Here is a 25587-nt window from a genome sequence, read left to right on the forward strand (position 1 = left end):
CAAAATTATATTAAATCGGTAATGTTGATTCAGAAAAAATATAAAAAAGTGGCCATCATGAGTGGCTAAAATGTGTAACACAAATCTCCATATACTATAAATTTAGTCTTTGAAAACAAAAAATAACACGTACCATACGACATCGAACCGAAAATAAATATAAACAAACGAGGAGACGGGTGAGTAATAGGCACTACAAAAGATTGAACAAAGGGAGAAAGCATCTATGTATATATTTATCATGTACGGAGAAACCAAAAAGAGTTAATGACTATAAATTATTATTTTAATAATTTATATTAGTTTAAAGCGTGAAAATTAGGGTTCGACCTCAGTCACATTTGAGGTTTGGTTAATTATTCAACCTTTTTACGGAATGAACAGCCCTTAGTAAGCTTACATCTTCCGCCTGTCGGCTCGGACAGAACAATATTACAACTGAAAAATGTTAGAATGAATAGAAGATATTAGATAAAAAATGAATAAAACTTGGAACAAGATAAATAATAAAACTCTAGTTAATATAATAATGGGTTTCTATATAACTGGAAATGTTTAATGTTATACCTTCCACAAATTACTGCTGTTTGTGCATGACTGAAAATTGTAGTGATAGTCAAGCAACCAGGACACCTAACATCCATAAAGAAGGAGTTAGGGCCTTGTACTAGTCGTTTTAATTTATGTTTCTTCGCCTCTTCATGAGGATCTAGATTGAGGTAGTCTACTTCCATTTTTATTTATAATAAATTTTGTTCTTCCAAAAAAATAAATTATTCAAGTAAAATTCAAGTTCAAGAAGACTATTATCGATCAACATATAATTAAGGTGCAAAATAGAGTTGAATTAGAGGTTATTTGCACGAAATAAACAAATATGTACAGATTTAAATTCAGATGAGGCACAAGTTTTATATCTGAAATTTGGGTTTATAAATTTTTTTAAAATTATTTATTTATACAATGAAAAGAATAGGAACACTTTCCAGATTCCTTCTTAGAGAGAAATAAAATTTTAAACTGTTTTTTCCATGACACTTGTTTGTCGATGGGGAGTTGATACAGTTTTCCCCATCAAGGATTCCAACCTAAAAATATACGCTAAAACCTAATTGCCTTTGTTTTTTTACTCTACACATTTACTTATATTTATTCCTATATCATGAGTTTCCAAAATGATCCCATTCTTTCGTTTCCAAATCTTCCATTATTTCTATCACTTCTACTATTTGTGTTAAATTAACATATTCCTCCATAAATAATATTTAAGATTATTTTACAAAAGGTTTGTTTTTAATTGAACTTGTTTCCATAACTTTATACAATGATTTCTCCTTATAAATTTATACATAGTTGCAAGTTAATTAGGCACATATTATCCACTAATTATTTAAATTAAGTTTATTTAAAATGTCATGTTAAATTTCATCATCGCTATCCCATCGTTTTCGTTGTATCTGATGAAATTTAGGTGTAGATATAAAATACCCTTATGGTTCCCGTATTAGGTTGCGATTTAGTTATTGCCTAATCTAATATTTTAACCTGTTTAAATACCTCGATTATCTGTTTTAGTTCATGATCAGTAACTTTTGTTTTTCCATACGCATATTTCTGGGCGTTCTAATTTAATTAGTTCATACATTGTTTACAACATGTATTCTCATATTTAATTCAGTAAATATAGTATTACTTGTAATAAAAAATTTTCTATGAGAGTAGCCTTCTCAGGTTTAACGCTTGAGATTCTGTTGACTAAATAATAAAATTACTATCGAGGCTTACGTCTCTCCTGAGCCTCTACTGTGAGTATGGACCTTAGACCAACTCGTCTAGCCTCGAGTAAGTTCCTATAGAGGTTTAATTGAATGAATAATTACTGGCGCTTGATTTCCTCTTGCTCTGAGCCCTAAAAACTGTTCAAAAATGTTACTATTTATGACTTTTCATGAAATTCACTGGGTTTTAGCGACATAAATAACTGTATTAGTTTACACAATGTTAATAAACCACTTAATAAACTAAATAATTAAGGTGTAAATACCCTTTTGGCATTCTCTAACTCGGACCCTTCAAGGTTTATTTGTTCCATACATCCAATTTTTTAAAATAAAAGACTATTTTACAAAGTTGAAAATAATTAAATTGTTCGACGTGCTCGAAAACTAATGTACTTAAAATAACTATGAAAAATATAGTAGGAAATAATTTATTTCAAAACAAATTTACTAAAATTTAAGAAATTTAAATTCAAATGAAAAAAGGTAGGTTTGTCGTAAAGTTCTTGAACCACCATTCCAACATTCTTGGAATCCTCGTTTAAAATATACAAATTAGGTGTAAATAACCCCAAATCAAGACAGTTTAATTTTTTCAATGAGTCTATTGATAATTTATTGAGGATTGATGGGTCGCTAAGTGAGAGAATGTGGAATCCGGTTGTCAGGACATCTTCTCTTATTAAATCAGTTTGAATGAAAAATTCAATGAGATTTTCACATTTGTAGATACTGTTATAAATTGCCAATAGTAAGAAGATTTCATTTATGTAACGCGGTGTCAAAATTGTTGAGAATACATTCACACATTTCATCCATTTCTCTATTGGGAACTCGATATTAAATCCGAAATAAATTACACCTTTTAGAATATCAACATTTCCTAATCATACATTATGAACTGAATAAAGTATTGTACATAATTAATATTCCATTATATATATATACTATTATGTAGATAGTAATGAGAATAGAATAAATAAGAATGATTAAAAAAACCTTGAAGACTCCACTGTGTTTGTGTCTCATTGTAATAGGAAAACACTAGATGGAGTAATTCGAGATCATCCCAGTTCACAGCTACCATGTTCCTCAACAGTACTTTAAGGTGTTTCGGACTTATTTCTTTTGTTATATTAACTGGTTTCTTAGTATTTTTATCTGCTTCATCATTAAGATGACTAGCTGTGCTGAGTTCCATAATCAACCTCTCTCGATTATTATTAAGGTGATGTTTGGCTCTATTGAAGGGGACTTTACAGTTCTGAACAAGTTGGGAATAACTGTCATGATTGATGAACTGTTGTGAATTCGAATTTACTAGAGAATCAATAGCATCAACAATCCCCTCAAAATCGTCTTTATCAGAAGAAATTGAACTCAACACATTATTATACAAGATTTTCAGAAATGATTCAACTTTGCGGTAGTGTTCCATGTTTAAATTATTATCCTGTTCAGAATTGTTTATGTTTTCACTCCTAATAAATTTAATATGTCTCGAAACTGAATTGTACAAGTTTGTTAGATCTTTAAAACTCAGTTGAGGAGTTATTTTGGAGTCCTCAAGGTGTTGAAAAATACTCACTAAAGTCAACAAATCAACAGTCAAGTTATTATCCAATAGAGCGTTCAGTAGAGAATATATATTAGCCACCGAACAGGTTTTTAAAAGTACATTTATGTTGTTTTTAATGTGCGATAATAGAATCTGTGTATCTAAGGGAATTTTAAGTTTTTTTTGCGATTTAAGGATTTGTACTATATCGTAAAGGTTAAAGTGATCCAGATTCTTGATTTTATTAGTAAAAAATACTTTCGTTTTCTCATCAAGCTTAAATTCTAGTGATGCAATGAAATTCATGACTGAAACGAGTTCTGAAGGCGTCCATTCACTGGAATTAACCTTCAAAATTTGATCTCTAACTACTTTTAAAATTTTATCCAAGTGTTCTGACTGAATTTTAGAGTTTAATTTATTTTGGTTTTCCAAATTTAGGGCTCTTAATGATACGTACTTAAGCAATTTAGGTGTATAGGATTCCATGCCTACAACAAATCTTGAAAGTATTTGAAGGCTTGAAATACGCCTCAAATATGTGAATACTTCCATAAAAGTACATCATCTAGATGTATATTAATAAATATATTATATTGATTTTAATGTGTGGTAACTCATTTCTCAAAGCACCTGAATAATTTATAACTATGTCGTTAGGTTAAATTGGTTTATATAGTTTATAAAAGCCTAGTTGTTGTGGAATCCATCTTATTTCCGTCTGAATCCTTGAAAAGTAATTGATCTGTTTCTGAGAGTTCGGTCAACTCTTCGGAGGTAAGTGTAAATTCTTGTTGACTTTCTGTGCTTTGCGTCTTTGATAAAAGATTATCTCTCTCCATTTGAATTTCCTTTAACTTTTGAAGGGCTTTATGCCACTGGGATGGTGGTATCTCCTTAGCATCTTTTAACCTCAACTTAAGATCTTGAACGTATTCCTCAAGCATTGGTCTGAGGGGGTCATCGTACCTCAAACGCCTCAAAAATGAGTCATAGGTTCGTTCGCCGGGTAACTTAATCCTGTTTCATAATTAATAAAGTATATAATAAATATTTAGTGCTAGTTAAAATACCAGTTAGGCCCTCTTTCATGAATAACTTGACATTTAAGCTGGAGTCTTGTTGAAAATGATGGATTGACTTTAAAACCACTAAGGTTCATGTAGTCCATTAAATTATAAAAACAACTCATAGGTCCATTAACAACATCATTCAGAACACTTTCATGTTCGTTCCGAGTAACTTGAGAATTTTCAGAAGTATTTTCACCTTTAAGCGCACCATTAGTGGAATAGGGAAGTACGTATAAATACGGTAAGTCATTTCCAAGTGAGAAGACTTTAGTCATTTTATGTGCTTGATAATTGTCCTTCGATAGTACATAATTGAGTTGGAAAGCATTTTCCACTGGTACTAAAGGGTCAGTTAAGAATGCGAAACCAGCCAGTAGGTTTGATAAGACTGATTCCAATTGACTTTTTTCATTCATTAACAATTGCATATTACAATCCTCCTCGCTTTCATGTTCCCCTGCACCTAAATCTGTCTTCTCGAATCTAGCAGCCTTTTGAAGTTGTTTGGCCATTTTACGTCTCATTTCCACTGAAAACTGCTTAAATCTCAAGTCCTCCAGGTGGGTGAGCCATTTCCACTTGGGTACGTCTGGAAAGTTACGGAAGTCTTCTCCCGTTCTGAGAAGGAAATATTCCAAATGCTCGAAAAACTGGCGCCTGTTTATGTCATAGTACTCCCAACTAGGGTTATGGTACATATAATCGTACAGCATGGGGGTATCTGTTCTTTCATTAAACTTGAACATATTCACATTCCACTTACTCTTCACGCTCTAAAATTTATCAATTAACACTGTTAGTACAATCTAACTGTTTAAACTATATAATTTCAGCTATGTTTAATACCTCAATTTCAGATGGCGATTCTGGATCATTACTTGTCCCTGACTGAGAGTACATAGCATGCTTCTCAACAAAGGCCTGCCAATACTGATCACTTTCTAGCCACTAAACAATTATTAGGGGATATTTAATTGTTTAAAAATTGTATATGTTAGAATTATAAGTATCGTAATTACTTCGTTTGTGTCAACTTTCCATGTTGGAGGGTTGTGCTGAGAAATCCAAAGTGCCTTAATGCCATCGGAAATAATTTTATCCGCTGCCTCAGTGGCATCAGCACAAGTCTTTATAACAGAATCATACGTTTCCCAGCCTTCGTTTAGGTATTCTGGTGAATTTCGTGATGCAAGCGCATCATCTAATGTTTTCATGGTATTTGTGTATGTTTTTTTCATGTGGGCCAAAATATTTTTATGTGAAATGCGATCGTCCCATACGGACCAGTCCAGAAGCTCTGGATTATCCTTCGTTCCATCAATAACTCCTGAAACATTGGAGTCAAACCCTTTCAGCAAGTTCCACTGGGATTCTTGATAAGAACTTCCACCAGAAGCAAATTTCCCTAGATTATGCCAGGTATTTGGACCCAGAGATGAGCGTAAAGCTTTAGAGAAATGTAAAAGTCCTCTACAGGTGGTCATGGAACAAAACTTAAAACACTAAATATTGTAATTTTGATTCCATCCCCCCATCCTGTTATTTTTTAAAAAACTTACACCTTTACATTTAATTCAATACATTTACCCTAAACATTATAGAAATAATAATTACAAGAATTTAGACCATTATGTCAATATTTTATTCTTTCATTATACATCTCTCAACTGTTCAGTTCTATTAACTATATATTTATAGATTGTGGTTTTACATAGTAACACATTTCATAATTAATAATATAATAAAATTGTTCAGTTAAATTAAGTTGTTATACTTTAAAATTGTTCTTGTGGCGGAGGATAGGTGTTATAAATAAAGTATCCAAGACCCACAACTAGAGCCACTACCACCAATCCTATGTAAAAGTAGTTTCTTGTCCTTTGTTTATCTAAAAATTCATTTATTACAACATTACGGTTAATATAAAAATATTTGTAGGACTTAAAGAGTATATAATAGTATTACCGTCTGGAACTTTGAACCTATCAGAGAGTTGTTCTTGCTTATTTTCTTCCTTTTGATCATGTGATGCCGGAACTAATCCGACTACCATCTGATCCCTGTCGAAAATTGAGATATACCTTCTGAGAAAGTTTGCGCCTATAACAAACAAAGGCTTTTTTGGCTCAGGCATATCCATTGGCAGCACACCCAGCATACACACTTTCTCAACTTCGTCCTTTAATACGTAATCCTCAGGATCAAGGTCGAATTTTACTTTTCTTCCCATGACATCCCGAAATACAAACGATAAACGGGGTAGTTTGTCAAGGTTTGAGCAGTCCTCTTCAACGGTGATTTTTTCTAACAAAGGTATTATCACATCTGATGGTCCAGATATTAAACTACTTCCAGTATCTATCGCAGCATTGTACTTTCTATCAAACACAACGGGTTCACCATCAACCAATAACGAAGAAACTTCTATCTCCCAGTAATCTATATTAACAATTTAGTATATTCATAATTAATGGTAAATTCAAGGGTAAATAATGTTTGTACCAGTTTTAACAACGGGAAACCACCATGGTTTATGCCCTGGAAGTACGTATTTAGGATCAATACTACCAAAAGAAAGAGATCCAGGTCTAAGTTTAACTTGATTTATGATTATAACTTACTGATTAATGTCCTTTGACATATAAAAAGCTATTATATTCCTCTTTAATATTTTCTATAAAATTGTTTAGCAAGTTTATTACACTTGTTTAATCAATTTACAATGGAATAAAGAATATCTAAAGGAGGTACTTGATTTTTTATTGAGTCGAATATAGGGGTAAGTTTTTTTGATTCTTTGAGTTCAGTGTCTGGGAACCCAAGACCAACTAACCCATCGAAAGGTAAATCACCAAACGGATGCTCACTTTCAAGTACGGACAATCCAATTGATTGATGCTTAACATTTCTATATTACAATTTAATATACACACTAAACTTACAGCGAGCCGATTTTTACATTATCAAATCCAAGTGCCAGCACTAAAAATTGTTCATAACTCCATTAGATATATCATTTAAACAATGTAAACAATGGATATAATAACTTAACTTACCACATTCACCGGTACCGTAACGGATGTACTCACTCATCATCTCATTACCCTTAATCATTGGTTCATAAGTAGTAGATGCTGATGAATCAAACATTCTATGCCTCGCACAACCATTCGAATTATGGCTAATTTAATAATTAATCATATTATTAATATGAATATATCCAAATATATATTAATACTATATCTAAAATAATACAGTATATAATATACAATTAATATATAAATGTATATATAGTATAGTATAATATGAAGTATTATATGGATATATAAAACACTATATTTAAACATTATAAAACAATATTAAACAGATAGTACAATAACAAAACTAATAAAATCAGATATAATAAATTGTGTTAGACTAAATTAAATATAGATTTAAATAATACGGTATGAGGCAAAAATGTCAACTCGTAACAACACAGGGATTAAGTTTTAAATTAAACACAAATAAGTTATTAACTAATATAATAAATGAAATTCAATTTTACTAAATTTTATAACTAATATAGCTGATGGAAATAAACTAGTGATAAGTTATACTTGAGGCATGATTTTGATGGTATCCACAACTGACTTGATCCGGTGTCAAATACCTAAAGTTTACAAATTAATTACGCTATTAACATACAACTACGAAGTTTTTTGGAGGTGTTCCTACTTGTATTTCACCAAAATACTGACTATTTTCGAAATTTAAAAGATATTGCTGAAGGTTCTGTGATCCATCATCCGACTTGAACTTTAAATAGCTATATTGATTTGGTCTTTTACTAACATCAGCAAGCTCATTATTATTATAATTAGCAGTTTTAGTGTTTTTTTTGTGTTTTTTCTTGTTTAAAGCAAATCTATAAAGATTAACGGAGTGATCTGGTTTATTGAAAATTTGCGATGATAACATTCTAGGATATTCCATGTTAAAAATATGTGTATAGCATTTATCACAGTCACTAGTAGCGTGATTAAAAAGCTCCTTCATATAAACAGTTGCAGGAGTATCATAGGCATCAATCACCACAGAACCTATATGCTTGAATATTTCAGAGGACAAGTCTTTAAAAGTTGTGCCATTGTCCAAAAAAAGGGGAGAAACCGGAGAAAAAGTGAAAACTCCCAAGATAAATATTAAAGTCGAAAACCTAATGATGTCCAATTTCATTTTTATTATTACAAAAATTATGGAATAATCACTACTAGAGGTTAAAATTTAAATTTGGTACACATTACAGTAAAATTGAATTTTTCTTAGAAATAAACAAAGAAGAAGTGTTTATCATTACAGAAATAGTATAGAATGTTAAATATAACAGGAACATAACTGTTTTTCTTCCTGATATTGTCTACAATATATGAAATTTAATCTGTGAACACACAAAAGGAACTTCTTTACAATCATATAAAATACAGTGATTTCTATCATCAAAAAAAGTTATTTTTTAAATGTGTATTTGTGTTAAGGTTTAAATTTGAAACGACATCTCCCCATACATTCCTAAGATAAACTTTTGATAGAATGGAAGAAGAATAAGTAATATGATTAAAATGAATGGTATATTTACGCCATCAAATTAAAATATTTTAAAGTACTATATTCATATTTTTAATAAATTATTTTTCAAAATTCTTCTTTGTCTTATATTCCCCCTTTAATGAAGAAATGGAATCAAATTTTCCCTATTTTATTCTTCTCAGCCCTCTTAAACCTTTATTTCAAACCCAAATTCATTATATTTGTCAATTCTTCCAGCAGAGATAGGAATATTGGTCACATTCATTCTAAAAAGCCCTCAAATTCTTTATTTCTTCAAGATTCTTCCAATAACTCTTTAAATGATAATATTGTGAACTCCAATCATGTTCGTATAAATGACTTTAATAACCCGTTAAGACAACCTAATTCCTCAATTTTCTCAAATAAAGCATTTAATGACAAATTAGGTGACGGTAATGTTGGCTGCAACATAACTGCAAAGGCGATTTTCTTGTGCGGTGGATTTGGCAAAAGACTTAATTATGACTTTGGGGAACTAGGTTCAGATTATTATATTCCAGAGGGTATGCCTAGGGCAAAGCAGTTTATTCACATTTATAACGTCCCTTTGTTTGTTTATTCTTTATCGGAATTTATTCATAATCCCAACATATCTGAGATACTCATAGTCACCAGGCCTCCCTGGTTCCGTAAAGTCCTTGAGATGATTTTGAAATCCAAAGAATTCATCTCTAAATACTCGGTAATTGAACACAATTTACATGACGAACCTGAACATACTGTGGATAGTGTCCCAGATGACACTGTTAATTTGTCAGAAAAATCCCTAAAAAGAGGGTTTATTTTCGCATACGACTTGAAAAACAACCAGTTTGTACTTGATTTAAAGCTAATTGAACCTAATTATGGTACTGATGATACAAATTATGACAGTCTACACAACAGATATAAGTTTATTAAGTTTTGTGAATCAGGGCCTGAACGTTTCAGCTCTGCTTATAATGGGTTGAGGAATTTGGAAGATTATACGGCAGATGATGAGATAGTGATAATTCATGATGGAGCAAGACCATTAGCCAGACTTGTTGACCTAAAGGAGTTGATAAGTTCTGCGAGTAAGTTCGGGGGAGCAGTCCCAGGCTACCAAAGTACGGACACTGTTAAATTAGCTCAGAATCACAAGGTTTTGAGGACTTTGGACAGGAACAAAACCTTCATCATACAAACTCCTCAAGCTTTCAAGTATAAAGTAATCAAAGATGCTTACGACAATGTTCTAGAATCAGATTCATTCAAATACGAACCACACCTGTTTAACCACTTCACAGACGATGCAAGTTTTGTGGAATCACAGTTAAGAAATCACATAGTCATAATAGAAGGAAATAGGAACAACTTAAAACTCAATTATAATTCGGATCTGGATCTATTTAAGTTCTATTTGCATCACATCTTTTTTTTAAAAGATCTCAAATAAATCTATTCTATTATATATACTACTCATTGGAATAATTTTTATAAGTTTATACATAGTATTCAAACCCTGGAACGATTATTATATTAGTTATTAGCTGTAATGTGTGTAAAAAGGTGTAGTGGAATGTGTGGATATGAAGAAGCAGGAATAAAAGTTGTGTAGAAAAAATTCCCGGGCCAAAACCCACCAAATAAAAACAATAATAAATTATATAAAACAATTATTCTATAGAAAATCAAATTGATCAATTTATCCAGCCCAAGCAAGGTTGATGTTGTGTCTTCCAAGTCACAAAAAATTTTAATAATGATTCTGTAAACTGTAATACACCATTAAATTGTTTATTAAAAATTAAATTCACTACAAAATACCTATATTATCTTGTTAACGATGTTGAAAAGACCCGTTATGTCCTCAACTCGTTTGGGATCCCTCAATAACAATACACACCAATATAGAAAAAGGCGTGAATTGACAGAGGACCAAAAATCTGAAATGAAAGAGGCTTTTGAGCTGTTTGATACCACAGGATCAGGTTTTTAAATCACTCTTTTCAATATTCTATCCATTATTTAGCTCTAATTTATTCTATTATAGTTTATTCTACTTTATTTTCACTTAATTCCTTAACTTATTATCATATATTATGAACAAGATAGTTGTGTACAAAGTGTATATAATTTTTTAGGCCGTATAGACGCCAAAGAGTTGAAAGTTGTTATGAAGGCTCTGGGATTTGATCCTTCCAAAGAGGATGTAAGATTTTAATTTTTCACCTAACATTAACTCTTTAGCTCCGCGCTATAATGAATTTGGCCGACAAAGATGGTTCCGGAACTATTTCATACGATGACTATTTTTCAATTATGACCAATAAAATTGTATCTTTCCCATCGCTTATAACTAAATACCACACATATCTCTATATTCAATTAAGTTATCATAAACTATTCAAGATCTTAAGCTGATTAAATTCTTTTTTAGCTGGAAAGGGACCCTATGGAGGAAATGTCGAGAGCATTTCAACTATTCTCAGATCCAAACACCGGAACTATTAGTTTTAAAGTAATTTCTACTTATTTTATCGCAATCGACATTTATACTTATAATATTGTTATGTATATACGCTTAGAGTCTGAAACGGGTAGCCGAAGAGCTTGGCGAAACGGTAACAGACGAAGAAATCAAACAGGTAATGGTTAAAAAATTTTATTTTATTCTTACATAAAATTCAAGACATTATGTCTATAAATATATCGGTATATATCCGTGTATAATGTATTATGAAAAATATTATGCTACCACAGTTAAAATATGATTATCTAATAATAAATATAACATAAAATTGTGTTGTAATTTTTTGTAGATGATTCTGGAAGCGGACAGAGATGGAGACGGAGAAATTAACGAATCAGAGTTTATAAAGGTCATGAAAAAGTCAAACTTATTTTGACCTAAAGAAGACTGAATATTGTTCATGCGGATAATTCATATTACCTAATATTTTCAAAATGAGGGAACAATAAAGTACTGTGAATAAAAATTAGACAAAAACTACCATCATTACAGTAATTATTGGTAAATTTTTATATAGTGTCGTGGGGGTGGTCCATCCAAAGGACAAGCCGAATATTGTTCATTCGTCCCTTTATTTTTCGAAAATTATTAATATGATATTATTTTGATCCCAAATCCCATGTAGTTAGACTTTTATATGTTTATACTTATTTATCTCAGTGACTTTATTCCCCTTGTTTAAATTCTGAACGTGATAGATCTTACATTTTATTAATTCACCCTTTTTAATGCCAAAGAAAAAATTCCCATTCTTCATTTGAAATATTTTATAAATGGTGATTTCCTTTTTTCTTAATTTCACCCTTAGTTCTTAACAAATGGCCGATTCAGGACTAGAAACGAAATACCCCCAGTCCATTACCAGAAACACGACCAGCGACACACTAAACGCTGAGATTTATAAAGAAATTGAAGGAAAAGACAATGGTCAGATTACTGAATTCAATTATGACCACAATATGCCCACCGACAAGACCATGATATCTGGTTCGAATATTGAAAATGAAGTAGCCCCTAAAGACCAAGAATTTTCAGGTGAAACGAATAGTTTTGAGCCCAGAACGACACTCAACGGTAGCGAAAACCATAAAGATGACATTTTATCAAATAAAGAAAAAAGCGAAGGAACCACCTTACAAGAAATGAAAGGAGAACAACAAAAATTGATAAAGGAATTGAGCATTCCAATAGAACTGGCCCAAAATTTCGCACCGGAGCCTTTTAAGTTCGACCCAGACGACCTTAACATCCCTATAAAATACGACCACACAGAGGGAGTACCACCGAAAGATTTACCAAGCCTCGTCAAGAAGTTGGATATGCCCTATGAGCCCGAGGTGTTAATAAGTACCACGTTTGGAAATGATCAATTTAACCCAGCGCCTGACAAGGCTGCTTCAGAAATGGCAGAGTGTGATGATACAGAGCCATTTTACATATACCCAAAGACCAAAGGACAACAAGCAGCTTCACAAAGTATGGGATTCAACAATATGGGTGCGGCAATCAAGCATCAGTATAACTCCCTAGATTATTCCAATAGTCTCGGATTCAGAGAGTTGTCTAATAAATTGGGCTTTCGAGAACCACCAAATTCACAGGGGTATAAAGATTTATCAAATAATCAACTTGGTGATTTATCAAACAGACGTGATTTTACAGATTTAAACAAATTCGATTCCCACAATGACAGGGTTCCCATGGGCTTAATAAACTACGATACTTACGTCAATAAGCTTCTGGAAGCAAACAGAAACGACTTTTATAAGAAACACCCTGACGGTGATTTCTACGGGTTTGAAGATTCCAGATATAAGCGAAGGAGAGGATCCGCCCAATTTAATCAGTCAAAGATTTTTTTCAATAATGAAGACAACTTGCAGCATCATAACTTAAAACTAAGCCAATCTAAAATGGGTGAACCTAGTCTGGTTGGGAAGGAAATGCCAGGTGTCCAGAATGGCAGAGAATACTACGACCCTGAACTCTACAACAGAGATTTGAGTTTTAGACAGGATTACGGTAGAATTACCTTTAGTGATATGGTTAATGGGTTCCAATCAGCGAATACCCACACATATAGTGATACCGCAGCATCACACAGTTTTGAGGACACACTAGATAACTCACAGCCACCAGATGAAGCACCAGATCTTGCTGCACCCCCTGTTACTGTAGAAAACTGGGCACAATGTGAAAACTGTAAAAAGTGGCGCAGGCTACCACTAACAGTCGACACTGATCAATTGCCAGACACCTGGGTTTGCTCCTTGAACGTGTGGGACCCAGTCTACAACTCCTGCAACGTACCCGAGGAAATATATCCAGAACATAACTCAAAGAATGTGATTCACCCATCAAATAAAATGTCTGACAATGAAAACTTCGAGTTCAACCAAATCCCAATTAACAGCGTGGGACTTCCGTACCATGAGACTAAGCATCACAAAAGGAGTACATCCAGGAGTAAGCCAGTCTCCAAGGGATATAATCTAATGGCCAACGATATGAGTGACATTTCATTAGAAGAAAAAAGATATTCACGAGATTTCACAGACAGGGATGGCATGAGGACACCCACAATCAACGGCAGATACTATGAGGACAATGCCGGAAGAGATTCGAGCAGAAGAATGTCCATGACCAGGTCACATCTCTCACCTATTGTCTCTAATGTCTCGAGTTATGACGAGGAATGCGAAGTCGTAAAGTTTAATCTCCCCAGCCCAAATACCCATATTAACGCTGCTTATTTTAACCACTCAGAAAACACCACTGTTGGGGAATTCAACGAAGACGACATGCCCAACCCTTTTGAAGGAGTTTATACAACAAATTTAAAGATGAGAAGAGCTCACAATCAGGAAAAATTTGGAGACTCACCTCAATCACACCCGCTTAGAGACAGAATAACACTATACTCTGACAACTTGACCAGTTTGTTGGCCACAGAGTTACCACATAGTGCCTTATTCCTTGATAACTCTAAAAGACACACAGTGAAAGAGGACGAATTTGCTCACGATGAAACGAAACCCAAGGACAGTGTTACAAAAGACGTGTACATCAAAGAAGAAGGGAACATTAACTTAAACTATGCATACAAGACTAGGTGGAACCATCGAACAGACGAATGTGACATGGATTCATCGAGCTATTCGTACAACGAGCCAGTTTACCCTGATCGAGAGAGGTTTAACGCGTTATTGCAAAACAGAAGTGATTTCCTCCGAATATACAACAGGTTGTCAACACAAATCCCAACTTTGAGTGAAATTTCAGCAAACGAAGATTCACAATTCTCAAACTCACCAGAACCCGAAACATCTGATGGCACAGAGGATTACGACTCGACAGACGATCAAAACGATAACCCAGAAATGGATAATTATAATAATGGGAACACTCACAGAAATAACATAAGTAAGATCATTGACAAGAATGACTTATTGCAGTTGTTATATAATTTTGCACAAAAGCAGGTGAAAGGAGATGAGGCTTTATCAGACCAAGACGCCTCACACTGCAACAACTATAAATACGTTAATAATAACTTGAACAACATAATCAAATACAAAGATCAACTCGATGTCGACCAGCAAAGTGATTCAATGGATAACCCTGAGTTAGTTAATTATGAACCCGTTGACCACAAAATTGAAATTGATAATGAGGATCAAGAAAGCAATCACTATGAAGTGAGTTGCGACAGTAGTCTAAAGCTGGATAAGGAAACTAACGAAGAACTCTCCAGGGATGACCAAAGCGACGACGACAGCGAGATGAGTGACGACCAGATGTCTGAAGATAATTACCATGATGATAACCTTTTAACCAAGGATAAAAAGAACCATTTGGATTACCCACTCCCCAACATAAAACAATTGTCCAAAAGGTATAGAAACCTTGATACCGCTGACCAACAAAACCTAAACTTAGATGACCCGGAGTTAAACTCCAACTATTCAATGTTAATGCAGCCAATACCTCAAAATTTTACACCAAGTGAAAACTTGAAAGACTACAACAATAACATTATAAAAATGCTCAGCATACCCATCACTTACAAATCAAATGAGCAGGAACTAAAGATACAACCTGACAGCATAAACCTTTTATCACTTCCAATTCCAGATTTATCACTGCCGGATTTGTCAATGTCAGATTTAAACAATTCAACCACCCAGTATGTGGCTTAGGACCGCTTTCGCTGACATCACCCAGCTTACACATAGAGTTCAGTACACGTCAACTCTATGAATCCACCAAGCGGAGTCTTTTACCACATGGGTGTGTAAATTAAGTAATGTACTATAACTTCCCTTTATACATTTTAGTTATTCAACCCGTTTCATACTTCCAACAGGGTCATTAGCATACAATAGCAAAATAGGATTATTGTGAAAATATGAATAGTATATAATCTAAATATATATTATATGGCGTTTTAAACGTTGGAAGGCAATAATTTATCTTTTAGAGCTCAGTTTTTTACCGTTAGACAGAATACCAAGGAACTGGAGATACTGCTCCCAGGTGCCATGACAAAAAATTGAAAAATCATAATCATTTACATTTGTTAAAGTTTTTTTAGATAAATAATTTTAATTAACAAAAAACAAGTCTAGAAGGAAATGTGTACAGACGAATTGGCACAATGAGAATCTGGATTATACTCCTAATAATACAAGGACTACTCTTAGGGGTAAATGGCCTTAGAGAGCAGATGGAGGAAGGATTTCTGGGTATGAAAAATCTAAGTAAAAAGTTAAAAAATAGAAAAGCTGAAAAGAAAATGAAAAAACGCCTTTACAAACAAATGAAAAATGATTTAAAGAGAAATCTAGACGACGAAATGTCAAAATTAAGACATGAAGAAGCAATGGATGAAGGTTATGATGTGGAAAGTGAACCATGGAATCAAAAAAGAAGGAGATACGGACACAATGAATACACGAGGAGAGGAGTTGGAAGACGCCATACTCATAAATTGGACGATCGCACTTTAAATAAACTGGAAAATGATCTAGAAAAGAACGTTTTAGATGATTTACAGAAATTTGTAGAAAAGGTTGAAGCATATTGAAAGACTTCCTAAGATTTTATTTTAGGAATACATGAATCGTAATGATTTTCAAATCACTAAAACACATAATATTATTAAACACCATTAATTTACACTATAATAATTTCGAATTTACTTATCTATACCAAAATTTAAAAGTTTTACAAAATATTTAGTGATTCTTGTGAGAATACCATAATGTGAATTAGGGATGCCAGATATTAGTTTACCTCAATTTTTATGTATTTATATTTTTGTGTAAATTAGTAGAAAATATCCAAAAATGTATATTCAAAACTTTTTGTAGAAAGGAGCCAATAATGGATGCCCTGGTGTTAGATCCGCCAAAAAAGAAACACAAAAAGAAAAATGTTAAGAAAAAACAGACCAAAACCGCTTCAGAAAAGATCTCGAAGCAAAACACAAAGGCTTTCACATTCAGCGGAGGAAGGAGGTCAGTTCACAGGAGATTTCAACACGCAAGTGAAGTTGAAGAAAAGCGACTGAGAAGGCCAAGAGTGTATAAAGTGCCTGAGGTTCCACCACCACTAGTAGTAGTTGTTCAAGGACCTAAAAACGTGGGAAAAAGCACTATGATAACTTCCCTAGTGAAGCAGTATTCCAAAAGAAACATCACTAATATCAATGGTCCAATAACATTGGTATCCTCAAAATCCCGAAGGATAACTCTTATTGAGTGCGGAAACTCAATGATTGATATGATAGATTGTTGTAAAATAGCTGATATCGCAATTCTTATGGTGGATGGCTCATACGGGTTAGTTTAAGGATCCATTCTTACTTATTTCAGGTACGAAATGGAGACTTTAGAGTTCGTGAATATGATGCAAGTTCACGGATTTCCCAGAGTTATAGGTGTGCTAACACATCTAGACTCATTTAAAGACAATAAAACAATGAGGAAAACAAAGAAAATATTGAAGAAGCGTTTCTGGTCAGAGTTATACGACGGCGCAAAGATGTTTTATTTCACTGGAATTCAGCACGATCGGTACAAAAAAAATGAAGTTTTAAACCTGGCAAGATACATTTCCTCCCAGAAACCACCTAGTATAAACTGGAGGCTCTCGCATCCATATACACTAAGTCTTCGCCATGAAGTCATAGAGAACAAAGATGATTTATGTAAAGTATATTTCTATGGATATGTTTATGGAGGAAAACTTAATACTACAAACGGAATTCACATACCAGGTGCTGGGGATTTTACCATCAGTTCAATCACTAATATACAGGACCCATGCGAAATACAGTCCAAGTATTAACTAAAACATTTTAGTAATCCAGTTATTTACTTAATATCAGTGTTACATTTAATTATAGGGACCGAACTTTGAAGGACAAGAACAGAAATATCTACGCTCCTTACTGTGACGTTGGTTCGGTGATGCTGGATGATGACGCCATGTACATTCAAATGTTTAAAACCAAAGAGCACTTTACGGAGATGCCCAATGAAGACACTTCTCAAGTCTCTGAAGCAGTTCGAATGGTAAGAACTTTACAAAAAATCGATGACTCGAAACCCAACCAATCTGAGTTAACTGTTTTAAACGGGTATACTGTTGACGATGGAGTTGAATCTGAAGGATCTTTGAATAATTATGAATCAGATTATGAAAATGAAAAGTTATCAACTAATGGTGATGATGATTCAGATTACGACTCTAGCTACTCATCTGAAGACGAGTCAAATACTGAAGATGATGTATCTGAAACATCTGATACACCAAATCTAGATGAAATAAAGATATACGATGAGATTAGTCAACGTGTTTACTTCGGGGAAAGTAGGAGCGAGAACTTACATTTGAAGGACTTTTCAAAGGTTTCAAACAAAGATTTAGATGAAAGTTGGGACACTGAAAAGCTAAGATTGCTCAGGGAGTCCAAGTTTCTAAACCTAGCTGATAATTCTGATCAAGAAGACCCAGAAGACGACCAAGAGCAATTTGAAAATGACCCAGAAAGTGAAAAGTTTAAGAAAATTCAAGAAGAAGAACAAAAAAAATTATACCAAGAGACTTTGGATCTTGATCACACCGGTAATGTGGGTAAATTTGTCAAGATATGCGTCACCAGAATCCCCTTGGAATTCCTGCAAAACGTGAACACGAAGTCCAGGCCCCTAATTTTGGGCTCATTACAACATTCGGAACAGGGCTGCGGGTTCATTCAGCTAAAGATTAAGAGACACAGGTAACAAACTAGTTTCTAACCTTTCATTAGATGGTCTCCCAAGATTTTAAAAACCAATGATCCTTTGCTTTTTTCAGTAGGTTGGAGACGTTTTCAATCTATACCAATATACTGTATGGAGGATCGTAATCAGACTAGGTTAATTTAAAGCTATATATATATTTAAAAACTTACAATTGCTATAGGGTAAAAATGCTCAAATATACGCCTTCCCATTCATACTGTTTGGCTAACATTTATGGACCATTATCACCCCCAAATTTTGGTATGCCTATTATATACCTCTACCATATTATTATATATATGCATATTATATAGAAAATCATAGATTGTGTAAAATTCTTTAGGAGTGTTGGCCGTTAAAAATTGGGATCGGATTTCTAATTACAGAATATCTGCTACCGGAACAATAGTGGGCACTGATCAAAACTACAAGATAGTTAAGAAGCTTAATTTGGTAGGTTTAACAAACGTTTACATTATACAGGAGGGAGAAGCTTACAAGATTATGAAAAATACTTGCTTCATCAAGAATATGTTCAATTCTGAGCTGGAAGTCATAAAATGTATCGGTTCAAAGATACAGACCTCATCTGGAATAAGGGGTCAAATCAAAAAGCCAATCGAGAAAAATGGCGCCTTTAGAGCCACTTTTGAGGATAAGATTTTATTATCGGACATTGTGCTATTAAAATCATGGGTTAACGTTGAGACTAAACGGTTTTACAACCTGATCCTAGATTCCGATGGATTTAGAAGAGTAAAGTCACTATCCGAGCTTAAGAAAGAAGAATTCATCAAGCCTGATTCAAAGTATCAAAGGAAAGACCTTCTTAGGAGACCAATACGACGTTTTAATGAGATTAAGATACCGAAGAAAGTAATTGAAAAGTTATCATTTTCATCTAAACCAAAGGTTTTTTACCTATTCATTAAATTTCTTTATAGGTCATTGAACATCTTAAAGATGATATTACTATTACAGTTGACCCATCTGAACATGAAAAGAGGATATCCAGAACTTTGCAGAAACTACACACTGTAAGGAAGGATAGGTTGGAAAAGCGCCTAGAATCGATTAAACAGTACAAGATCAAAAAGGACCTAGATGAAGGGAGGATCCAAGAGGCCAGGAAAACAAAATTAAAGGAAATTAAAAGGGCTAAGTATGCGAAGCAAACCAAGAAGGAAAAGATTAAACGCTCGAAACTGCTATTAGACTGAATTTAATAAAAATATACACATCAAATAAGTGATTGACTAAGTATGTATTTAAACATGTAATACTACATTAGTGGTTGTGAGTTAATAATTATCCATTCCTACGTTGGTTATAAAGCTAGGAAACAATTGACACTTAGTCATATGCTTTTCCGATCGCAACACCCTTTGTTTCTTTGATGAACACTATCACATAAATGAAACCGAAGAGTGAGAAGGCGAAGAGGATAGTACTTACAAGAACCTCAGAGTAGGAAATCAAAAATTCTGAAGCAATCAAAGTGAGTGAAGCACATAGCCAATTAATGAAGACTGCAACACTTAAAGCTCCATCCCTGTATTCAGTTGCAAATACCTCCGATAAATAAACCCACATAATACCTCCCAAACCGAATGCAAATCCAATAATAAAACCAAAGGAACCTATTGAAGATACAACAGGCACCCAAGATGCCTCTTTTCCAATTGGTTTACTAAAAGATGGTAGGGCCATAAAAAATGTAGAAAACCCTATACCCCAAACCAGAAAGGTTTTCCTCCCAAATTTACCAATAATGAAGGTGAGAATGATAGTCGCAACAAAGTTAACCAAAAGAATAGAAGATGAAGCTAACGTTGAGTTGTAATTTCGACCCATTACTTTAAGGAAAATTTTTGTGACATTTGAGGTAAGGATGGTTACACCTACCAATTGTTGTACTGCAGCCAAAACAAATGCATGTATTATCACCTTCCTGTATTTGGGATTTCCCAAAGCTATTAATAGTGGTATGCTTGGGGTTGATTTAGCAACTTCTTGATCTCTATCGAATTCATCATATACTTCATCAACTTCTTCCTTTCCATGAAGCTTTTCTATAACTTCACGAGCTTCTTCTGTTTTGCCCTTTGAAATCAATTCATATGGTGTATCAAATGGAACAACAAAATGAATTAGAATCAATGCAGCTACGCAACATACAACTGGTAAGAATTGTGTACTACGCCATACAAATCTATCCCATGTAGTAAGTTTAAACTCTTGGCTCCCTACCAGGTTTGTTACTACACGACCATGGGCTAATTGCCATCCTGCTGAAATGAGTAAACCAAATGTAATGAACAATTGATATATTACTGCAAAGTATTTTCTTTGCTTAGGGTGACATATCTCAACCAAAAAAACTGGTATGACAGCCGCCAAACCAATTCCAAAACCAGAAATCAAACGACCTAGAAACAACATAGCAAAATGAACAGATGAAGCTGATAATACAGATCCTACAACGAAAAACCAATTAATGACCATCAATGTAACTCTCCTTCCGATCTTTCCGGACAGTCCAATCAGAAGTGAACCAAAAGCTGCTCCAAGAAAAGTAGAACCATTGGAAAGACCAGCAAACAATTGAGATTTGGGACAATCAAAAATATATGTCTCTCCTTTACACCATTCCATATCTACAATAGCAAATTCCTTAGTAGTATTGAGGGCTGCGGAGGTAAGCCCAAAACATAAAGCTCCAAGAGCTCCAATGCTTGCCCCTGCAATCAAAGGTATGGATGCTTTAACCTTCATTTTATTAATACACAAATATTTTGGGATTAATTTTGTATTGTATTGGAGAAATATATCATTTAGATACAATTCATTTATAATTAATTAAGTTGCAGTTTTAAAACATAAGAATCCAGTTAAAAGTTAGTCTAAATAGAAGAAAAACTTAACATTAGAAAGAGAATTACAGATTGTTACTGAAACAATGACAAAAATTATAAAGATAACAATAATTAGATGAAATACAAATTATATACCAAACAATATGAATTATTCTCAAAAGTGGAGACAACTGACCAAATTGCACGAGCAAGACACCACCACCAATAGAAAATCGAATAAAATCCTATAAATATAATTCTATAGACAAAAAATATTAGAGATTAAAATAGTACTAATTTAGATATATGAAATTTTTAAATAAACATTCTGATTAAGTATGTATTTAAACATATGTAATACTACATTAGTGTTTGTGAATTAAGACGAATTGTCCATTACTACATTTGTTATAAAGGTAGAATACAATTCTTACACTTAATCATATGCTTTTCCAATCGGAACGCCCTTGGTTTCTTTGATGAACACTATTACATAAACCAAACCGAATAGTGAAAACACAAAAAGAATTATACTGACAAGAACTTCAGAGTAGGAAATCAAAAATTCTGAAGCAATCAAGGTAAGTGAAGCACACAGCCAGTTAATGAAGACTGCAACACTCAAAGCTCCATCTCTATATTCAGATGCAAATACCTCAGATAAATAGACCCACACAATACCTCCCAAACCGAATGCAAATCCAATAATAAAACCAAAAGAACCAATTGAAGATACAACTGGTACCCAAGATGCTTCTTTTCCAATTGGTTTACTGAAAGATGATAGAGCCATGAAAAAGGTCGAAAAACCCATACCCCAAACAAGGAATGTTTTTCTACCAAATTTACCAATAACGAAAGTGAGAACTACAGTTGCCACAAAGTTAACCAAGAACATGGAGGATGAGGCTAATGTTGAGTTGTAGGTTCTACCCATGACCTTGATGAATATCTTAGTAACGTTCGAAGTTAAAATTGTGATACCAACCAATTGTTGGATAGCGGCCAAAACAAATGCGTGAATTATGACCTTCCTGTATTTGGGATTTTTGAGTGCGCTCAATAGTGGTATGCTTGGGGTTGATTTAGCAATTTCTTGATCTCTATCGAATTCATCATATACTTCATCAACTTCTTCCTTTCCATGAAGCTTTTCTATAACTTCACGAGCTTCTTCTGTTTTGCCCTTTGAAATCAATTCATATGGTGTATCAAATGGAACAACAAAGTGAATTAGAATCAATGCAGCTACGCAACATACAACTGGTAAGAATTGTGTACTACGCCATACAAATCTATCCCATGTAGTAAGTTTAAACTGGTCTGTTCCCACGCAGTTGGTTACTACACGACCATGGGCTAATTGCCATCCTGCTGAAATGAGTAAACCAAATGTAATGAACAATTGATATATTACTGCAAAGTATTTTCTTTGCTTAGGGTGACATATCTCAACCAAAAAAACTGGTATTATTCCTGCCAAACCAATTCCAAAACCAGAAATTAAACGACCTAGAAACAACATAGCAAAATGAACAGATGAAGCTGATAATACAGATCCTACAACGAAAAACCAATTAATGACCATCAATGTAACTCTCCTTCCGATTTTTCCGGACAGTCCAATCAGAAGTGAACCAAAAGCTGCTCCAAGAAAAGTTGAACCATTGGAAAGACCAGCAAACAATTGAGATTTGGGACAGTCAAAAATATCTGTCTCTCCTTTACACCATTCCATATCTACAATAGCAAATTCCTTAGTAGTATTGAGGGCGGCACATGTCAGTCCAAAACATAAAGCTCCAAGAGCTCCAATTGTTGCCTCACAAATCAACGATTTGGAAGCTTTAATCTTCATTTTTTTGATCAAAAAATATTTTACAATCAACTGAAGGTTATATTACAAAAAATTATTTTAAATAGATTTTAACTGATCAAAAAAATCAAAAAAATATCTATTAAAATTTAAGAATCCAAAATGGAATTTAATAACAAATTATAAAATTTCAACTAAAACTACAATTTACTAATTACTGATCTTTTTATATTTTTTTGCCTGTTGGCTGTACTTCCCGGGTGGGGTGTAAGTACACATCGATTTCAAAATATTACACATTTTTTTAAATATCTATCATTTAAATAGTTTTATCTGTATCCGAAGTTTCTATATCAACTTAATCCCGTTTAGATCCTGTACAGTTTACCATTGTTTCAACCCGACTTATATGTAAACAGATAGATGTGTACGCCGATCTTAATTCATATTATTAGATTTTCATATTTAATAGCTAATTATTACAATTGAGTGGAATTTATTCCGATCTTCCGTCATGAAAGATTGGATTCCATGCTTAAAGTCGTCTAATTCCATTACGCTGATTCCAATAGGTTTTTGGATTTCCAAACTTTAAAAAAATATTGTAAAGAAATCCAAAACATCATTATTTATTATTTATTATAATAAATGAATAAAAAGTGTTTTAGTGGAATTTGAAAATTAGAACATCCTAATTTGAATTGATTATTACATAATAGAGCTCTTTAAAATTAAAATTAAAATTAATTTATTTAGAAAGTTATATTTATTTATCAACTCAAGAGTTTCAAAATTGATTGGATTAGTATGTACACATAAGGTGTATAATAGTTCCATTTGTGAAATGATGTTGTGTATAAATTGCATTTTAGTTAAATAGATAATTATTTTATAATTTCAGAGTTTCGTAATCAAAAAATAAGAATAAATATATGAATTTTGTGGAAAGAATTGTTGATATATTTAATTTATGTTAAAAGAATACAAAAAATAAATTAATAGTTATATAAAAATAAATTATTGAGAAAAATAAAGAAATAAAATTAAGTATTGAAAAAAATATATAGAGTCATTAGATTGATAAACAAATTGAAAAATAAAAAATTGGACAAAATATAATTAAAAAAATTTTTTATAAAAAATATTGAAACAAAAAAATTAAATATACTTTTAATATATCAATATAATATATCAATATAATATATTAATATTATATTTATTTAATTAAATATTATATATTAAAATATAATTATAAAAGAAATTATTAATATATATATTTAATATATATATAAATATTGTTTTATTTGAAAATATAATATATATAATATATATAGTAATCATTAATATTGAATAATATAAAATAATATTAATTAAAATATTAATTAATAAATAATTCATAATTTAATATTAAATATAATATATAAAATTATAAGTGAAAAATAAAATATAAAATATAATATATATAATAATATTAAATATTAAAATAATAAAAATTGGATTTATTAATATTTATAAAATAAATATTATGTATATTATTTAAAATAAAATTAATTGTATAAATTAAACAAATTATTTAAATAAATAATAAAATATGAATTAATAATATTATATTTTAAATAAAAAATATATTTATTATTTAATATAATAATTTAATTAAATAATTTATATTTATAATAATTTAATATAATAATTTAATAATATATTTTAATATTTAAAGTTATTTTTATATATATTAAAAAACATATTTTTATATAATTGAATATTAAATATTATTATATATATTATATGTAATATATTTAATTTTATATATAAAAAATAATTAATAAAATAATATTTATTTATTTAAAAAAATATATATAATAAATTAAAATATAATAATTATTATAAATATTAAAAAATTTATATTTTTATATTATAATATTTAAATTATATATATTTAAATTATTATATAAAATTTTTATTATCTATTATAAATTATTTAATTAAATAAAAATTTTATTCAGATTTAATATTAATTGTATTATAATATAATAAAACTAATTTAATAAAAATATTTAATATGTTTAAATATATTAATTATTTTTAAATTTATATATTATAAATAAATAATATA

General features: G+C 31.9%; 10 protein-coding genes across 10 annotated transcripts, besides 29 other annotated features; 4 read left to right on the forward strand and 6 right to left on the reverse strand.

The window, feature by feature from the left end:
- Window positions 1-356: 356 nt before the first annotated feature.
- Window positions 357-734, reverse strand: TA02525 (40S ribosomal protein S27, putative; the record flags this gene model as incomplete). Its single annotated transcript, XM_949676.1, has 2 exons — window positions 357-438; window positions 568-734. 2 exons carry the CDS (start codon window positions 732-734, stop codon window positions 357-359), a joined length of 249 nt encoding a protein of 82 aa, XP_954769.1.
- A 1475-nt stretch (window positions 735-2209) lies between these two features.
- TA02520 (uncharacterized protein) lies at window positions 2210-3891 on the reverse strand (the record flags this gene model as incomplete). The annotated part of the gene is made up of 2 exons (XM_949677.1): window positions 2210-2661; window positions 2778-3891. The coding sequence occupies 2 exons, from the start codon at window positions 3889-3891 to the stop codon at window positions 2210-2212; spliced, it is 1566 nt and encodes a 521-aa protein (XP_954770.1).
- Window positions 3892-4016: 125 nt separating this feature from the next.
- Window positions 4017-5893, reverse strand: TA02515 (uncharacterized protein; the record flags this gene model as incomplete). Its single annotated transcript, XM_949678.1, has 4 exons — window positions 4017-4356; window positions 4410-5182; window positions 5256-5357; window positions 5429-5893. 4 exons carry the CDS (start codon window positions 5891-5893, stop codon window positions 4017-4019), a joined length of 1680 nt encoding a protein of 559 aa, XP_954771.1.
- Window positions 5894-6312: 419 nt separating this feature from the next.
- Window positions 6313-8627, reverse strand: TA02510 (aspartyl protease precursor, putative; the record flags this gene model as incomplete). The annotated part of the gene is made up of 8 exons (XM_949679.1): window positions 6313-6848; window positions 6912-6997; window positions 7031-7083; window positions 7161-7317; window positions 7352-7391; window positions 7466-7590; window positions 8009-8061; window positions 8097-8627. The coding sequence occupies 8 exons, from the start codon at window positions 8625-8627 to the stop codon at window positions 6313-6315; spliced, it is 1581 nt and encodes a 526-aa protein (XP_954772.1).
- Window positions 8547-8615: a sequence feature (1 probable transmembrane helix predicted for TA02510 by TMHMM2.0 at aa 5-27).
- Window positions 8553-8627: a sequence feature (Signal peptide predicted for TA02510 by SignalP 2.0 HMM (Signal peptide probability 0.650, signal anchor probability 0.310) with cleavage site probability 0.488 between residues 25 and 26).
- Window positions 8628-9117: 490 nt separating this feature from the next.
- Window positions 9118-10437, forward strand: TA02505 (2-C-methyl-D-erythritol 4-phosphate cytidylyltransferase, putative; the record flags this gene model as incomplete). The annotated part of the gene is made up of 1 exon (XM_949680.1): window positions 9118-10437. The coding sequence occupies one exon, from the start codon at window positions 9118-9120 to the stop codon at window positions 10435-10437; it is 1320 nt and encodes a 439-aa protein (XP_954773.1).
- Window positions 9136-9204: a sequence feature (1 probable transmembrane helix predicted for TA02505 by TMHMM2.0 at aa 7-29).
- Window positions 10438-10827: 390 nt separating the features above from the next.
- TA02500 (centrin, putative) lies at window positions 10828-11890 on the forward strand (the record flags this gene model as incomplete). The annotated part of the gene is made up of 6 exons (XM_949681.1): window positions 10828-10972; window positions 11126-11193; window positions 11232-11318; window positions 11422-11502; window positions 11570-11629; window positions 11804-11890. 6 exons carry the CDS (start codon window positions 10828-10830, stop codon window positions 11888-11890), a joined length of 528 nt encoding a protein of 175 aa, XP_954774.1.
- A 442-nt stretch (window positions 11891-12332) lies between these two features.
- On the forward strand, window positions 12333-15713 carry TA02495 (uncharacterized protein; the record flags this gene model as incomplete). Its single annotated transcript, XM_949682.1, has 1 exon — window positions 12333-15713. The coding sequence occupies one exon, from the start codon at window positions 12333-12335 to the stop codon at window positions 15711-15713; it is 3381 nt and encodes a 1126-aa protein (XP_954775.1).
- A 1186-nt stretch (window positions 15714-16899) lies between these two features.
- On the forward strand, window positions 16900-20023 carry TA02490 (ribosome biogenesis protein (BMS1 homologue), putative; the record flags this gene model as incomplete). The annotated part of the gene is made up of 7 exons (XM_949683.1): window positions 16900-17357; window positions 17391-17858; window positions 17924-18799; window positions 18830-18937; window positions 18985-19064; window positions 19147-19715; window positions 19748-20023. 7 exons carry the CDS (start codon window positions 16900-16902, stop codon window positions 20021-20023), a joined length of 2835 nt encoding a protein of 944 aa, XP_954776.1.
- Window positions 20024-20156: 133 nt separating this feature from the next.
- TA02485 (hexose transporter (HT1 homologue), putative) lies at window positions 20157-21578 on the reverse strand (the record flags this gene model as incomplete). Its single annotated transcript, XM_949684.1, has 1 exon — window positions 20157-21578. One exon carries the CDS (start codon window positions 21576-21578, stop codon window positions 20157-20159), a length of 1422 nt encoding a protein of 473 aa, XP_954777.1.
- Window positions 20199-20267: a sequence feature (12 probable transmembrane helices predicted for TA02485 by TMHMM2.0 at aa 7-29, 58-80, 92-114, 119-138, 145-167, 193-215, 278-300, 315-337, 344-362, 377-399, 412-434 and 438-460).
- Window positions 20277-20345: a sequence feature (12 probable transmembrane helices predicted for TA02485 by TMHMM2.0 at aa 7-29, 58-80, 92-114, 119-138, 145-167, 193-215, 278-300, 315-337, 344-362, 377-399, 412-434 and 438-460).
- Window positions 20382-20450: a sequence feature (12 probable transmembrane helices predicted for TA02485 by TMHMM2.0 at aa 7-29, 58-80, 92-114, 119-138, 145-167, 193-215, 278-300, 315-337, 344-362, 377-399, 412-434 and 438-460).
- Window positions 20493-20549: a sequence feature (12 probable transmembrane helices predicted for TA02485 by TMHMM2.0 at aa 7-29, 58-80, 92-114, 119-138, 145-167, 193-215, 278-300, 315-337, 344-362, 377-399, 412-434 and 438-460).
- Window positions 20568-20636: a sequence feature (12 probable transmembrane helices predicted for TA02485 by TMHMM2.0 at aa 7-29, 58-80, 92-114, 119-138, 145-167, 193-215, 278-300, 315-337, 344-362, 377-399, 412-434 and 438-460).
- Window positions 20679-20747: a sequence feature (12 probable transmembrane helices predicted for TA02485 by TMHMM2.0 at aa 7-29, 58-80, 92-114, 119-138, 145-167, 193-215, 278-300, 315-337, 344-362, 377-399, 412-434 and 438-460).
- Window positions 20934-21002: a sequence feature (12 probable transmembrane helices predicted for TA02485 by TMHMM2.0 at aa 7-29, 58-80, 92-114, 119-138, 145-167, 193-215, 278-300, 315-337, 344-362, 377-399, 412-434 and 438-460).
- Window positions 21078-21146: a sequence feature (12 probable transmembrane helices predicted for TA02485 by TMHMM2.0 at aa 7-29, 58-80, 92-114, 119-138, 145-167, 193-215, 278-300, 315-337, 344-362, 377-399, 412-434 and 438-460).
- Window positions 21165-21224: a sequence feature (12 probable transmembrane helices predicted for TA02485 by TMHMM2.0 at aa 7-29, 58-80, 92-114, 119-138, 145-167, 193-215, 278-300, 315-337, 344-362, 377-399, 412-434 and 438-460).
- Window positions 21237-21305: a sequence feature (12 probable transmembrane helices predicted for TA02485 by TMHMM2.0 at aa 7-29, 58-80, 92-114, 119-138, 145-167, 193-215, 278-300, 315-337, 344-362, 377-399, 412-434 and 438-460).
- Window positions 21339-21407: a sequence feature (12 probable transmembrane helices predicted for TA02485 by TMHMM2.0 at aa 7-29, 58-80, 92-114, 119-138, 145-167, 193-215, 278-300, 315-337, 344-362, 377-399, 412-434 and 438-460).
- Window positions 21492-21560: a sequence feature (12 probable transmembrane helices predicted for TA02485 by TMHMM2.0 at aa 7-29, 58-80, 92-114, 119-138, 145-167, 193-215, 278-300, 315-337, 344-362, 377-399, 412-434 and 438-460).
- Window positions 21495-21578: a sequence feature (Signal peptide predicted for TA02485 by SignalP 2.0 HMM (Signal peptide probability 0.974, signal anchor probability 0.022) with cleavage site probability 0.648 between residues 28 and 29).
- A 516-nt stretch (window positions 21579-22094) lies between these two features.
- On the reverse strand, window positions 22095-23516 carry TA02480 (hexose transporter (HT1 homologue), putative; the record flags this gene model as incomplete). Its single annotated transcript, XM_949685.1, has 1 exon — window positions 22095-23516. One exon carries the CDS (start codon window positions 23514-23516, stop codon window positions 22095-22097), a length of 1422 nt encoding a protein of 473 aa, XP_954778.1.
- Window positions 22137-22205: a sequence feature (12 probable transmembrane helices predicted for TA02480 by TMHMM2.0 at aa 13-32, 58-80, 92-114, 119-138, 145-167, 193-215, 278-300, 315-337, 344-362, 377-399, 412-434 and 438-460).
- Window positions 22215-22283: a sequence feature (12 probable transmembrane helices predicted for TA02480 by TMHMM2.0 at aa 13-32, 58-80, 92-114, 119-138, 145-167, 193-215, 278-300, 315-337, 344-362, 377-399, 412-434 and 438-460).
- Window positions 22320-22388: a sequence feature (12 probable transmembrane helices predicted for TA02480 by TMHMM2.0 at aa 13-32, 58-80, 92-114, 119-138, 145-167, 193-215, 278-300, 315-337, 344-362, 377-399, 412-434 and 438-460).
- Window positions 22431-22487: a sequence feature (12 probable transmembrane helices predicted for TA02480 by TMHMM2.0 at aa 13-32, 58-80, 92-114, 119-138, 145-167, 193-215, 278-300, 315-337, 344-362, 377-399, 412-434 and 438-460).
- Window positions 22506-22574: a sequence feature (12 probable transmembrane helices predicted for TA02480 by TMHMM2.0 at aa 13-32, 58-80, 92-114, 119-138, 145-167, 193-215, 278-300, 315-337, 344-362, 377-399, 412-434 and 438-460).
- Window positions 22617-22685: a sequence feature (12 probable transmembrane helices predicted for TA02480 by TMHMM2.0 at aa 13-32, 58-80, 92-114, 119-138, 145-167, 193-215, 278-300, 315-337, 344-362, 377-399, 412-434 and 438-460).
- Window positions 22872-22940: a sequence feature (12 probable transmembrane helices predicted for TA02480 by TMHMM2.0 at aa 13-32, 58-80, 92-114, 119-138, 145-167, 193-215, 278-300, 315-337, 344-362, 377-399, 412-434 and 438-460).
- Window positions 23016-23084: a sequence feature (12 probable transmembrane helices predicted for TA02480 by TMHMM2.0 at aa 13-32, 58-80, 92-114, 119-138, 145-167, 193-215, 278-300, 315-337, 344-362, 377-399, 412-434 and 438-460).
- Window positions 23103-23162: a sequence feature (12 probable transmembrane helices predicted for TA02480 by TMHMM2.0 at aa 13-32, 58-80, 92-114, 119-138, 145-167, 193-215, 278-300, 315-337, 344-362, 377-399, 412-434 and 438-460).
- Window positions 23175-23243: a sequence feature (12 probable transmembrane helices predicted for TA02480 by TMHMM2.0 at aa 13-32, 58-80, 92-114, 119-138, 145-167, 193-215, 278-300, 315-337, 344-362, 377-399, 412-434 and 438-460).
- Window positions 23277-23345: a sequence feature (12 probable transmembrane helices predicted for TA02480 by TMHMM2.0 at aa 13-32, 58-80, 92-114, 119-138, 145-167, 193-215, 278-300, 315-337, 344-362, 377-399, 412-434 and 438-460).
- Window positions 23421-23480: a sequence feature (12 probable transmembrane helices predicted for TA02480 by TMHMM2.0 at aa 13-32, 58-80, 92-114, 119-138, 145-167, 193-215, 278-300, 315-337, 344-362, 377-399, 412-434 and 438-460).
- Window positions 23433-23516: a sequence feature (Signal peptide predicted for TA02480 by SignalP 2.0 HMM (Signal peptide probability 0.831, signal anchor probability 0.147) with cleavage site probability 0.375 between residues 28 and 29).
- Window positions 23517-25587: the final 2071 nt, after the last annotated feature.

The sequence above is a fragment of the Theileria annulata genome, chromosome 3 (genome assembly GCF_000003225.4).
Source record: "Theileria annulata chromosome 3, complete sequence, *** SEQUENCING IN PROGRESS ***".
Lineage (NCBI taxonomy): Eukaryota > Apicomplexa > Aconoidasida > Piroplasmida > Theileriidae > Theileria > Theileria annulata.